The sequence below is a fragment of the Toxorhynchites rutilus genome, chromosome 3, assembly GCF_029784135.1.
Source record: "Toxorhynchites rutilus septentrionalis strain SRP chromosome 3, ASM2978413v1, whole genome shotgun sequence".
Taxonomy (NCBI): Eukaryota; Metazoa; Arthropoda; class Insecta; order Diptera; family Culicidae; genus Toxorhynchites; species Toxorhynchites rutilus.
In genome coordinates this window covers 63,976,910-63,990,339 of record NC_073746.1, presented here as the reverse complement: position 1 = coordinate 63,990,339, position 13,430 = coordinate 63,976,910, and the positions used below count along the sequence as shown (strand labels likewise).

The window sequence follows — 13,430 nt, the reverse complement described above, 5'->3', positions numbered from 1 at the left end:
TTTGGCAGACTTATCTCACTTCTTAACTAGGCGAACCTAGCCAGAATTTTCACCTGCCCCCGGGCTTCTGAATGCCAAAGGGGAACTAGGCTCTGCGGAATGCACGTATCTGCATGCTCGTGCTGTTTCAGTCCTGACCGAGAAATTGTCGAACAATCGCGCAGGTGCTAAGGATGACCGACTTTTGGATGCCGGCCAATTCCTTCTCCATGTTCAACACCTTTAGCGCTTCCAGAAGTGTCTTCGGGACAATTCCAGTTCCAGAGAGAACGACTGGAACAATTCTTGGGACCTCCCTTAGCCCCCACAGTTCATTGAGCTCCACGGCCAATGGTCGGTACTTGCAGATTTTGCGACCGTGGGTCTCCTCCAGATTCTGGTTCAGTGGAATAGCGACATCGATGATGGTGACTTTGCGGTCGCTCTTGTCGTAAACCATTATATCTGGACGGTTGTGGTGGATCGAGAGGTCGGTCAGAACAGTGCGATCCCAGTACAGCTTGAAACGGTCATTTTCCAGGACAGGTGCAGGCAGGTACCGGTAGTTTGGTACGTTGTCTTCCAGTAGAGCACATTGGAGCGCCAGTTGTCGATGAACAATACGGGCCACGTTGTTGTGGCGCTCGGTGTAGGCTGCGTTGGCCAAAACGGGACAGCCTCCCATAATGTGCTCTATGTTTTCACCTGGTTGATGGCACATCCGGCAAATGTCATCAACGTCTTGATGCCAGACGTACCGCCTGCAGTTTCTCGTCGGCATTATCCTGTCCTGGATGGCTATCATGTCGGCTTCTACTACTGAAGAGAGTTCACCACGCGTTAGCCACAGATTAGATGCGGCCTTGTCGACGTGTGGCCGATCCAGTTGATGGGGGTGGGCACCATGCACTGCCTTCTGCTTCCAAGCTGCAATCTTCTCCTCCACTGTCTGCAGATTGCAGTTGAGTTGGTACTCCGCTTGCGCCAAGTGCAGAGCGCTGTATCCTCTGTCGGCGGCGCAGACAGCCCGGTATAGCGCGTTTTGGTTGGCGCGTTCTGCGAAGTACTCGCGCAGTTGTCGTACCTGGGCAACACACAGTGCAGATATGTCGACTATTCCAAGTCCCCCTTCTTTGCGTGGCAGTGAAACTCTCTCCAGTGCCGATTGAGGATGGTGCATTCCGGCCTCTTTAAATGCTTTCCTCATCCTCCTCTCAAGGTCCTCTAGGTCAGTTTTGCTCCATTTGACTACACCAAAACTGAAGGTCAGCAGGGGAACGGCGAATGTGTTGATCGCGCGTACCTTGTTCCCCGCATTGAGGAAAGTCCTCAGGACACAGTTCACTCGACTCAAGAACTTGTCTCGCAGCTCCGTCTTGATGTCGGAGTGGCGAATCCCGGTGAGCTGTCGGAATCCAAGATATTTATAGGATTCGCCACGAACCATGTCTCTTATGAACTCGCCGTCATAGACCTCGTAACCTCCGGATTCGGTAAGCTGCCCTTTCAGCAGATGGACACAGCGGCACTTGTCAAGGCCGAACTCCATGCAGATGTCCCTGCTTATGTCTTCGACAACCCGGAGAGCTACACCTAGACGCTGACGTGAATCAGCGTAGACCTTGAGATCATCCATGTAGAAGGTATGGGTCACTTCTTCGTGGGCGCCGTCGCCATACCTTATTTTATAGCCATGACCGTTTCTATTGAGCGTCCTACTGAGGGGGTTCAGTGCCAGACAAAACCAAAGCGGGCTGAAAGAGTCGCCTTGGAATATCCCCCTCTTTATCTGCAGCGTTCTAGACTGCAACACATTTTCCCCATCACTGAGGTGCAGAGACGTACTCCACTGCCTCATCGCATGCTGCAGGAACCTAACGACGACGGGATCAATTTTGTAGAGCTCCAATACCCGGACGAGAAACGAGTGAGGTATGGAGTCATAAGCCTTCCTGTAATCGATGTAGGCCATACTTAGGTTCCGCTGGTTATATACCGCCTGGCCGACTATGGCTGCGTCGATGATGGCCTGGTCTTTGCAGCCATGCGTATTTTTCCTGCATCCTTTCTGCTCTTCTGCGATGATGTGATGCTGTTCGCAGTGAGCAGAAACTTTGGCGGTAATTATGCTGCTCAGTATTTTGTACAGACTCGATAGGCACGTTATCGGTCTGTACTTTGATGGGTTCAATGTGTTGCTGTCTTTCGGGAGGAGGAAGGTGACGCCACGGGTGGCGAATTCAGGAAGGTTGTGTGGGTCACGTAGCACCTTGTTGAAGCACTCAGCTATCTTTGGATGTGCGACGGTCAGCTTCTTGTGCCAAAAGTTCTGGACACCATCGGGGCCCGGTGCTGCCCAGTTCCTCAGGTACCGCGAGGCTTCGCGGACATCGTTCTCTCCGACGATGATAGCTGGCATCTCTCCAATTTCACCACAACTCTCCTCCTCCCGTCTTAACCACATTTGCCCGTCGCGATGTTCTACTGGGGTCTCCCAAATACCAGCCCAGAAGTTCGTCACATCGCTAATATCTGGCAAACCTTCGCGGTAGTCGGGCTTCTCGTCGCTAATGTGGTCGTAGAACGCTTTTTCGTTATCTCTGAACATCCGATTTTGTTCCTGGCGCTTTGCAGAGTCAGAGTAACGTTTCAGCCGTTTAGTTAGGACGCTCAATTGCTGTATCAGTGTGTCGAGTTTTTCCGTCAGCTGGTGAGCTCCCAGCTGGCGAAGTTCAGTAGGCCGCACGATCACAGCAACTTGGCGACATAATTTCGCCGATCTGCTGCCTCTTTTGTACGCCATCAGTCTTCCAATTGCGGCGCGCTTGTTTAGGATCCGTTGCTCCAATCTCCTTCGCCATGGAGGCTCACGCCTTTCACGGAGATGTTGGAGCAGTTCGCCTCTTGGCCTAATACGGTATCCTAAACTTTTGGCTGTCGCCACAGCAGCACAGTAAACTTTCAGTTGCAGCTCCTCCATGTTCTCAGCATCAACCAAGTGCAGCGGAAGAACGTGCTCGTTCATGAGCTTTACTGCACTTGTCAGCCTGCGGGAATGCTGCAACTTCGGGATCCTGGGGCGCGACAATGGGTCTGTGTCGCGGAACTGTGAGATCGCCTCGTCGTAGTGGAAGACCAGATCGCGTAGTAGTTGTTGATCTGGCTGTGGGTCTTCCGGCTCAGGGGGTTGTTGTACTGTGGCCTCCACTGGTGCTGATTCGCGTGCCCCACTCGCGAATGAATTGCTCAGCCGTACTGAACTTCGTCTCGACACATCGCTTGCTCTGTTGTTCCTGGAGCTTATTTCTCTCTGCACCTGCTGCTTGATCTCGTCGATTTGCGTTTGGGAGAGCATGTTGTTGCGTACTATCGCTCTACGCCTCGCGTTCATCGCGTTCTGATCAAGCCTCCCGACGAACTCTGGATACGCTTCCTCGAACATTGTTAGTATTCGAGGGCGACCGCTCATGTCCGTCTCCAAAGCAGTGCAGATGTAATAGGCGCGGATCACGAATTCATTCATTTCGTGTGTCCACATGATCCGGCGCCTAGTGGTACCCACAAGTGTGGACGACTGTCGTCTGGCAGTCGCAACACGTCTCGTAGGCGCAGCGTTTCTTGGGTGATGTCGATGGCTGCTGTTTCCGTGTGGCGGTAGCTCTTCGGGTTGAACCCGGCTGGTGGCCCGCTCTTGCACATCGCCCTCCAGCCGCTGGCCGCTCGCTCTTACGCCCGTTCCAGGACCAGCTCCAGTTCGGGGACCCTCCTCGGGTGATCGCATTCTAATTATTCTTCGTGATCGTAGCTCCATTTTATTGGGTGTATCTCCTTTGCCCGGGAGACAGCGGGTTGGCAAGGCCTCCATGACCCGGGAGGCCTTCCCCGGGAGAGATATAGCGCTCTGACTCGCTCGCACCCCCTCACTTAGCCACTTTCGACACCCGTTCTCGGAGCCAAGACCAGGTGTGTGTTTCCAGTTCACGCCCGATCTAAAAATGTCGTCATATGATCTTCGTGGAGGCGTGAGATAGGAACATTTGAGACCAACAGGCAGGCTCCTACCCTATGTTGATCCCCATTTGAGAACCTGAACCTGAGAACCTTTTTTTTTTTTTTTTTTTTTTTTTTTCATAATACGTTTATTTGTCGTTTGTATGATTAGTTAAAATTATTTACATAATATTTAATCCCCGACATCAAAATAAAATTTTAGTTCATCAATATCTATCCTATCATTACATCTATAATAATAATATATAATAATACAGTAGAAAAAAAATGCTGCTTGTTTATTGTTTTATTGATCATTACGATTATATACAGGACATTCCAGTTACTTTCTTATTGTAAAAAATATTTTACCAAATCTGGTTGATTGATCCCTGCGAAATGATGGGGCCAGTGAGTGGGACCGAACGGAGGATGCCACTGTTGGTGGAGATGATTGGACTTCCATTCAGCGGCAGAATAGATCCAATTGGTGCTTGAGCACCCAGAGTGATGGGAGACAGTCCAGAGAGAGCAATGGGAGCAGCAGCAGATCGGAGAGAAACGGCAGCTGGAAGTCCCGAAGCCAAATTAAGGGTCGGGGCTTGAGCGCTCAGAGTGATTGGAGACAGTCCAGAAAGGGCAATGGGAGAAGCAGCAGCAGATTGAATCGAAACGGCCGCTGGTAGTCCAGAAGACAGATTGATGGTTGATGCCGGGATGGTGGCCAATGGCAGACCAGAAGAGATTCCCAGATCCGATCGAATCAGCGATGGAAGTCCCAAGTCCGATCGAACTATGGTACCCGAAGTGGTTATGGGGCTGAGCCCAACTGGCAGAGCGGATGCATGTCCAACGATGGCAAGAACGACGACGCAAACAAAGGTCTGAAAAAATTATTGTTTTGAAAAGTGTTTATTTTCTAAGTTCAATGCTTACCTTCATGTTGAAAATTTAGTAATGTATTTCTGAACCTAATTGTGCACTAGACAAGGTTTCAATGTGTTCTGTTGATTTGTTTTCTGATTACAAGCTTTTATACTTCATCGAGCTTTTATACTTCAAAGGCAATCAACCAAATAGAACAAAATAACACGGCCTTGAAACTGGTTCTTTTATGTATGATGTAATTGATCCAATTATTGAATGGCCTCCCGTTCTGAAATGTCAATTGCTTCTAATCCGAAAACCATCATCAACGAAAATATGCTGACGAAATGTGTTCGTATGCTTACGTGATATTCACGCACTTTTCTTCCAGCGGATACATTCAATGAGCACGTAAGCACACCTCAATAAATTTTCTACAATCCACCAAAGGTGTTGAATGTTTGAATTTTCAGAGGATGCGAGAAATCGATTTCAGTATATAAGCCAGAGGGTTACAATTCAGCTCAACAGAAAACAGTACAACTTTGTCAAGTAAACAGTTTGATTTCCACAATCAGTACAACATTTTCAAAATGAAGGTGAGCATCGCCGCTTGTATCCCAGATACTCTGTTATTTTGAATCAACTTTTTCAGACCATCGCTGGAGCCATCGTTTTTGCCATCATTGGATTGGCCCAAAGCTCGGTGCTGCCACTGGGACTTAGCCCACTGGAGGCTTCCGGCACTATCATTCGATCTGATCTTGGCCTACCGTCTCTCATTCGATCGGATTTGGGACTCTCAGCCGGCCTACCATTGGCGACCATTCCATCCCAAACCCTCAGCCTTGCTTCGGGACTACCAGCGGCCGTTTCAATCCGTTCTGCTTCCCCCATCGCTCTGAATGGGCTTTCCCCGATCACGCTGAGCTCCCAAGGTACTCTTCTACCTCTGGCTGGTAACCAAATCATCTCCACGAACAGCGGTATCCTGCGCTCGGTATCTCCAATCGCTTTGGCCGCTCAATCCCCGATTGCTACCACTCTGCCGCTGAACATTGGCTCAATTGTGGCCGCCAACAACGGTATTCTCAGTGCGTCTCCAATTGGCGGATCGATTGTACTCCAGAAATCATTGAAATAAATCTGTGATAACTTTTCTTCGTGTAAGGATAATTGATGCGGAAAATAAATTCTTATTGGAACAATTTAAAAATTTTATATTCATCCTTTCATCCTATTCACTGGAATGGGTACTATTGGGTTGGGGAATAGGTTCGTAGCGTACACTCTGTCCAACTTTTATAAGACCAGGTTTGTGTCATTGTAAACAAACAATGCTTCAATTTATATTCTAGTGTGTAAGTATTGGTGACTACCATACTCTGTACGATTTTAATATGTGTGTGTGCAAACGCTGAGCGTAGGCGATATTTTTATATCTTTCAAGTGTCTAGTTTCTATAAGACCAGTTACTTTTTCCGTTGTTCTAGTTGTTTTGATCAATTAAATCTGGAAAATGCCGATTGGACAAGTACTCACGGAGAGAGAAGAAAGACAAATCGATGCATTCCACCAAGAAAATATTGGTATCAGAGAAATTGCTCGTCGGATTGGACGATCCCATCAAGTAGTGCTCAACTATTTGGCGAATCCTCAAGGATACGGTAATAAGGAGAGAGCTTTCCGTTAATCGAAACTCTATAACCAGGGTAAGCGGAAACTCACATAAAGAGGGCTTAAAAGGTTAAAGCTCCTTATCTTACACCATCTCACATCGGAAGACGTCTGAGTTTTGTCAAAGCTGGACAGCCCAAATTATCATATTTAAGCACAATAAATAAACAAACATCTCTTTTGAACGAAATTAACGTTAAATACACTTTATTCTAAGCACTCAACAATGTATGGATGTATCTTGTCGAAATTCTAACTGTTTGTGTTGCAACGAAATAGAATCAATCGTAAAATTTAGTATACAAATGCTACTTGACGATCCTCTCCATTTATTTGATGCAAAATCTTTTGAATACATTTCTTCTTTTGATGCCTCTTAATAACACACACATTTAACTAACTATGCGCGCAAAAAAAAATTCGCGAAAAGTATTTATTCCTAAAAGTTGAAAACAATTATATCTCCATTCTAAGCATTGCAAAACTGAGTGTGCACCTTAAATTTCTCCAAACAAATTAACCTTTTAAGTAGGATCTTTGCGAATTGGCGTACTTTTTTCGTCAGTGCATGATGTCAACACCAAACCACTGCTTGGGCAGTGATTTGTTGTTGTTTCGAATTATAGAGACTTTGAGCTGTATGACAGTCATTCGTCTCTATTGACGAATTTACGTTGGATTTGCAACCAGATGGCGCTGTGAGTAAAATGATGATGTTTTGTTTTTTTTATATGAAATTCTTTCAAATTTTCAATCTTTCAAGAATGGAAATTGAAATTGCTATTAAGCTAATCGATATTCTGCCACTGGTAATTATAACATACAAAGTACATTTACGGTACTTTTGAAAAAAAATAAAATCTGTATTTGTACTGATTTTCCAGCCCTTTTTTCACCAAGAATCTATAGATTGAGGTTACAGATTTTTCTGTATTAACGCAGATTTTACAGATATTTTAAAATAACGTCGTTAGCTAGGAATGAATGTTAATAGTTTTCGATATATTTCTACTTCATTCGTCTGTTCAATCGCCTATCTCACTTATTAATCAAATTGTTTGTTTGAATGAATGTAATTTTATTTCGACATACAGGCAAACCTTTTTTTTGTGCGGGGGATAGGGACTGCATAAAATAATGTATGTCAAAATAAAATTACATCCATGCTGAACCAGGATCGGTGCTCCAGGTTCAGCATTTGGTTCCCACACTAAAACACATCCTGAAATGTAACCTACAGTCTCCCGTGCAGAAATCTCCCTCGTGATTACTGCTTTCAACAGGATAGTGACCCGAAGAAAATTGATCCCATCGTGCGGGAGTGTCTGCTCTATAATGGCCCAATCAACTTAAAACACCTCCGCAATCACCGGACTTTAGCACTATTGAGCATCTAAAGGGCAAAATGGCATCACGGAAAAAACGCTATAGAAATTTAATTTTTAAGAATTATATCTTCAGCTTTCGCTTATAATCAGATAAGAGTGTATAGATCACGTTGGCCATGCTTCACTGTCAATTTTTCGTAAATTTTGAAAAATGTCGTCGAACGAAAAAGAGCGTCGTGAATTAATCCTGTGCACTCATTTCGAGAATCCGGAGTTGTCATATCGGGACATCGGTAAGATGCTGGGAATCGTCCAATCCACGGTCAGCAGAGTACTAAAACGATACTTCGAGAACCTAACCATTGACCGGAAGGTGAAAAACGGCAAAAATGGATGCTCCATCAGTGAAAAAGATCACAAGCGCGTAGTTAAGCAGTTTAGACGTGATCCGAGAAGTTCGGTCCGGGATGTCGCCAATAAGCTGAATTTGTCAAGTTCATTCGTCCAGCGGACCAAGCAGCGGGAGGGCCTGCGTACATACAAGGTTCAGAAGGCTCCTAACCGCGACGAAAGGCAAAACATGGTGGGGAAGACGCGAGCCCGGAAGCTGTACACCGAAATGCTGACGAAGCCGCATTGCCTGGTAATGGAGGACGGAACCTACGTCAAAGCGGACTTTCGTCAGCTGCCGGGCCAGTTGTTCTTCTCCGCAGAGAACAAATTCAGCGTTCCGGTGGAGATTCGCAAGCAGAAACTATCCAAGTTTGCCAAAAAGTACATGGTGTGGCAAGCGATCTGTTCTTGCGGAAAGCGGAGCGCCCCCTTCGTGATGACCGGCACGGTAAACGGGCAGGTTTACCTTAAGGAGTGCCTACAGAAGCGCTTACTACTACTATTGAAGCAGCACGAGGGCCCGACCATCTTCTGGCCGGATCTCGCTTCGTGCCACTATTCAAAGGACGTGTTGTAGTGACACGAAGCCAACGGGGTCACCTTCGTGCCAAAGGAAATGAACCCGCCCAACGCGCCGGAGCTTCGCCCAATAGAGAAATATTGGGCGATTATGAAGCAGGCCCTCCGGAAGAACCCAAAAGTTGTCAAATCGGAGGCGGACTTCAAGAGAAAATGGATTTCTGTTTAAAAAAAACTACAACCTGACGTTGTACAGAACCTTATGGACGGGGTAAAGAGGAAGGTGCGAGCATACGGGCTTGGGCTCGAAGTATGAATAAAAAGAAAATGCCAAAAGTTGTTTAATAGTTTTTATTTTACTGTCTAAAATTTTCAAAAGGATCGGTCTACTGGGCGAATTTCTACAGCGTTTTTTTCCGTGATGTAATTTGATGTGACACACCCTTTATGGTGGGAAATCAAGAACCATTTAAAGAATTAAAATCCAGGGAACACAGCGGAACTCAAAACGACTATTAATTATTTTTTATTGACTTTTTAATTCCGAAAAGCTCGAACATAGTAAACCAGCACGAGGTGTATACTCCATTTTGCGATTGACTGTACAGTAAAACCTGTTTTTGTGCGGTTTTTTTTTGTGCGAATTATTTTTGTGCGATTTTTTTGTGCGATTTTTTTGTGCGATTTTCTGTTCTTGTGCGGTTTTTTTTTGTGCAGTGTATGAAAAGTAGCATATTTGACGAAGTTGTCGTCCATTTAGTTTTTTTCGATGGTCCATATAGATTTCAGGGCGAAAAAAGCATATTTGCGTCTCAATTATCTACTTCTGAAATCATTCCCCTGCTCTCATCAAATACTCTAAGTTTTTCTAAGTTTTTGCATGACATGATTTCTAACAGCAACACATTTCGACATGCAATTAAAAGCACAAAACAGCCACGCGCAACCGAAAAGGCAAAGTGTACCATTGCAAAGCAGGGAAGCAAAAGGAAAATTGAACGGTGAACGGCGTGGATTTGAGTTATTTTCTTGGGGGAAACTTGTTTTATGCGGTCCCTATCTACCGCACAAAAAAAGTTTTTTCAAAATGTGTACCGAACACGGTTTTTTAAAGCTACTGGTGAAGTTGTGCACGATTTTTTTGATGCGATTTTTTTATGCGGTCCCTATCCCCCGCACAAAAAAAAAGGTTTGCCTGTATGTCGAAATAGAATTACATTCATTCAAACAAACAATTTGATTAATAAGTGAGGCGATTGAACAGACGAATGAAGTAGAAAGAGATCGAAAACTATTAACATTCATTCCTAGCTAACGACGTTATTTCAAAATATCTGTAAAATCTGTGTTAATACAGAAAAATCTGTAACCTCGATCTACAGATCCTTGGTGAAAAAAGGGCTGGAAAATCAGTAGAAATACAGATTTTGTTTTTTTTTTCAAAAGTACCGTAAATGTACTTTGTATGTTATAATTGCCAGTGGCTGAATATCGATTAGCTCAATAGCAATTTCAATTTCCATTTTTGTACCAGTAATATAGCGAAAACAACCCTAATAACGATGTAAACTTCTATTACACTTCCATTAATAAAGCAGAGTGTTTGTGTCATTAAAGTGAGAATGTTTACAAGCCTTCATAGCCAACATGCCTGAATAATTCTGCTGAAACTATGCTCAAAACGTGAGCTCATCATTTGTATACCGATTTCAATACAAAGGGCCTGGTCGGGTATGGAAGTAGAAAAGTGCCCCAAACCAAATCATTCGCTCTATGGGAGTTTTCAGTTTTTTGCACGCCATTCTCGATAGCTTCGAGATAAAAATTTGAAAAAGAAATACTGAAAGTGCATTTTATAATGGTGTATCGAGAATTATTATCAAAAACAAATTCCATCAATAATTTAAGTACCAAAGATAATTTTTGAAACATTGAAAATATATTTGGGGATTTAAAGATTCGCTACTACTCTAATTCGTATTTGAATTTGATTCTGAACCTTTTCTAGATATGCGCGATTTTTTTGAGAATTTTAACAGTGTTGCGCGATACAAAAAATATATATTTCTAAATTTGGATTTTTCTTAGAATTTTGAGACTCATTACAGATTTAGATTATGTTTAAATATATATAGTTATTTGTTTGTGTATTTATTATATGTGTTGATATTGGTGATCTTTTTTCTGGATATTTCGAATATTTCGTTGAACGAAAATATCTAATAAATTCTTAATATTTTTTTTTATTTATATATATTTTATTTTCATTTTTTTTTTATTTGTGATTTTCCAGCTTTTTTACATTTTCCTGAAATTTAGCATTGTATTGTATTCGTGAGTTCGTAAAAAGAGCCCCATCTTATTACCGGCGCTATGGAAAGTATTGTTGCAAATTAAAAAATTAGATATATATGGTTCACTACAAGAGCTATGGCTAAAAACATAGTTTTTTTTCACGACACTCTCAATAGCTTGAAAAAGAGAATGAAGAAAAAATACGCATAGTGTATCATAGTATACTCATAGTATCTTACTATTATAAAATTACCATCGAAAAGTCTTTTTTTTGACATTTCGAAATTTTCTTGATAATAAAAATAGTACGTTCAATACTCGATACATTATGAAAAGATCAAGAATGTAAAAAAACAAGTACGAAGACAGCAGTACTGTATCTCAAAACCTAATTTAATAATTCCAAAATTTCAAATTATTAAAAATTTGTACCGCCAAACCCTCTAAAATTCTGAAAAAACGCATATCAAAAACAGGTACATTTGAATTAAAATTATGTTTTAATGGATCTAAAAATAGAAAAAAATCCAAAATTTCGAAACACCAAGAAATTACTTTAATTTTAATTTCTTTTTTCTATAAACAAAATTTATAATTTGTCGTGTTACACCATAATAGACGTAGGGGAGGTGGGGGGTAAAACGGACGTGTTAAGAAGAACTTCAATGATATCTTTCGAAACTCATGTTTCCCAAAACTTTGATGCAGTTTCTTGCAATTCAATGCCTAATTGGCCAAATATTTTACAAAAAAGTGTTTTTCAATGTTTTTTACTAAAATTAAAACAGATCGAAAAGTATAAAAAAATTTTCGATGCGGGTATAATGGACATGTAGTAGGGGTAATATGGACAGGTTTGTAATATATGAAGCGTAGAGGTTTATCGGTTAATTTTATTCAGCCAAGGTCGGAACTCATCACGAATGTCCGTTAAATGATGAAAAAATCGAATTAATCCACCTGATATCGTGCTTTTCAGCAGTATAAACGGACAGACCCTCGACTATTTTGCTTTTGGTTCCAGTCAGCTTCTAAACAGTTCACATTTGGCGGTTTGATCACCATTTATAGACGCAGGGCATTCCTTAGGAGTAGATAGAACATACTTTTCACAGTCCATCTCACACCCACTGGCAACTGTCCGTTTTACCTCACCAGTACAATTATTTCAATAATTTAAATTTTTACACTCAAAAATGAATTTACTTTTCCGTACATACCTAATATCGCTTCTCTGTTAACTCACAAACCGAAAACAAACCATCAGCGAATTGAATTGTGATATTAAACCACTCAAAATGCTTAATATCGAAGCAGCTAAAACTACATCCTCACGCGGAATCATGTATGATTTTCGGTTTTTGTTTCTCTTTTCCACTGTTGATCAGTATTCATTGCCATAGGGTGGCTTAAATATTATAGAATAACATGTAGAAGGTGTTCTCATTAACAGAAATCGGAAATTCAAAATGTAACTATACAAATCAACCCCCTGTCCATATTACCCCCACTGTCTGTATTACCCGCGGCCAGGCCCTTTTCTGGAAAAATATGAAAAGATTATTTTTGATAAAAAAAACAGATTTCATCCTGATATGAAACGTGTAGAAATTGGATTCATAAGTGAAATACAGATATCGAAACAGATGTTCTTTAAAAAAAAAGATGCAAAGGTTGTATCCAACCGAAAATACATTATAGAAAAATGACAAGCAAGGCATTTCGATAAATTCTAACACTTTTCTACAAAGAAAATTCCACCCCAATAGGCCGAAAAACATCCGATTTTGACGTAAAGTTACAATTTGTATTATCACATGATCAATTTTAATAACCAGTGATGAAAATTTGAAAAATTACCTACATTTTATTTTTCGAGCCAAATTTGTTTAGGTCTGATAGTTATTGAGTTTTGAGAAAAAACTAAGATCCTTTCAAAAAATCGTCTAGATTTTTTTTTTGAGTTTTTAAATATGCCCACCCACCCACGAAGTTTCATTGCAATCTTAGATGCTGCTGCCATCCTTAAAGATGAATGGACGATTTAACTCGAGAACAAATCAACGGATTAAACAGTCAGTATCAGGATTGTTATGACATAGTCTGCATCAGGTTTATATGCTAAAAAAATTATGAAAACCATTCGGAAAGTTGGTTGATGTGCCTAAGTCTACGTCAGGTTTATATGTAAAGAAAGAAATTATATACCGCGAATATTGATCTCGTACAGAAAAATAATTATCGGGGAACGTGAGTGTTAGAAATTATTTAAATCAAAATAGCAATTGTGGGCAAGACGAAGTTTGCCGGGTCAGCTAGTTATGGATAAAATTTCAATGTTCAAAAGTTTTTCTGGATCAATAAAAAACATATTTGAAAACA

At 41.9% G+C, this 13,430-nt stretch overlaps 3 protein-coding genes across 10 annotated transcripts in view; 2 read left to right on the top strand and 1 right to left on the bottom strand.

The window, feature by feature from the left end:
- The window catches only part of LOC129772832 (uncharacterized), a 400,665-nt gene that overhangs the window by 344,346 nt on the left and 42,889 nt on the right, over positions 1–13,430 (top strand). The window lies entirely within an intron of this gene.
- Positions 4,269–4,983, bottom strand: LOC129772833 (uncharacterized). The gene is made up of 2 exons (XM_055776338.1): positions 4,906–4,983; positions 4,269–4,853 (listed from the first exon to the last, which is right to left on the bottom strand). The coding sequence occupies exons 1-2, from the start codon at positions 4,909–4,911 to the stop codon at positions 4,338–4,340; spliced, it is 522 nt and encodes a 173-aa protein (XP_055632313.1). The 5' UTR covers positions 4,912–4,983; the 3' UTR covers positions 4,269–4,337.
- Positions 5,380–6,002, top strand: LOC129772834 (uncharacterized). Its single transcript, XM_055776339.1, has 2 exons — positions 5,380–5,435; positions 5,492–6,002. Exons 1-2 carry the CDS (start codon positions 5,430–5,432, stop codon positions 5,978–5,980), a joined length of 495 nt encoding a protein of 164 aa, XP_055632314.1. The 5' UTR covers positions 5,380–5,429; the 3' UTR covers positions 5,981–6,002.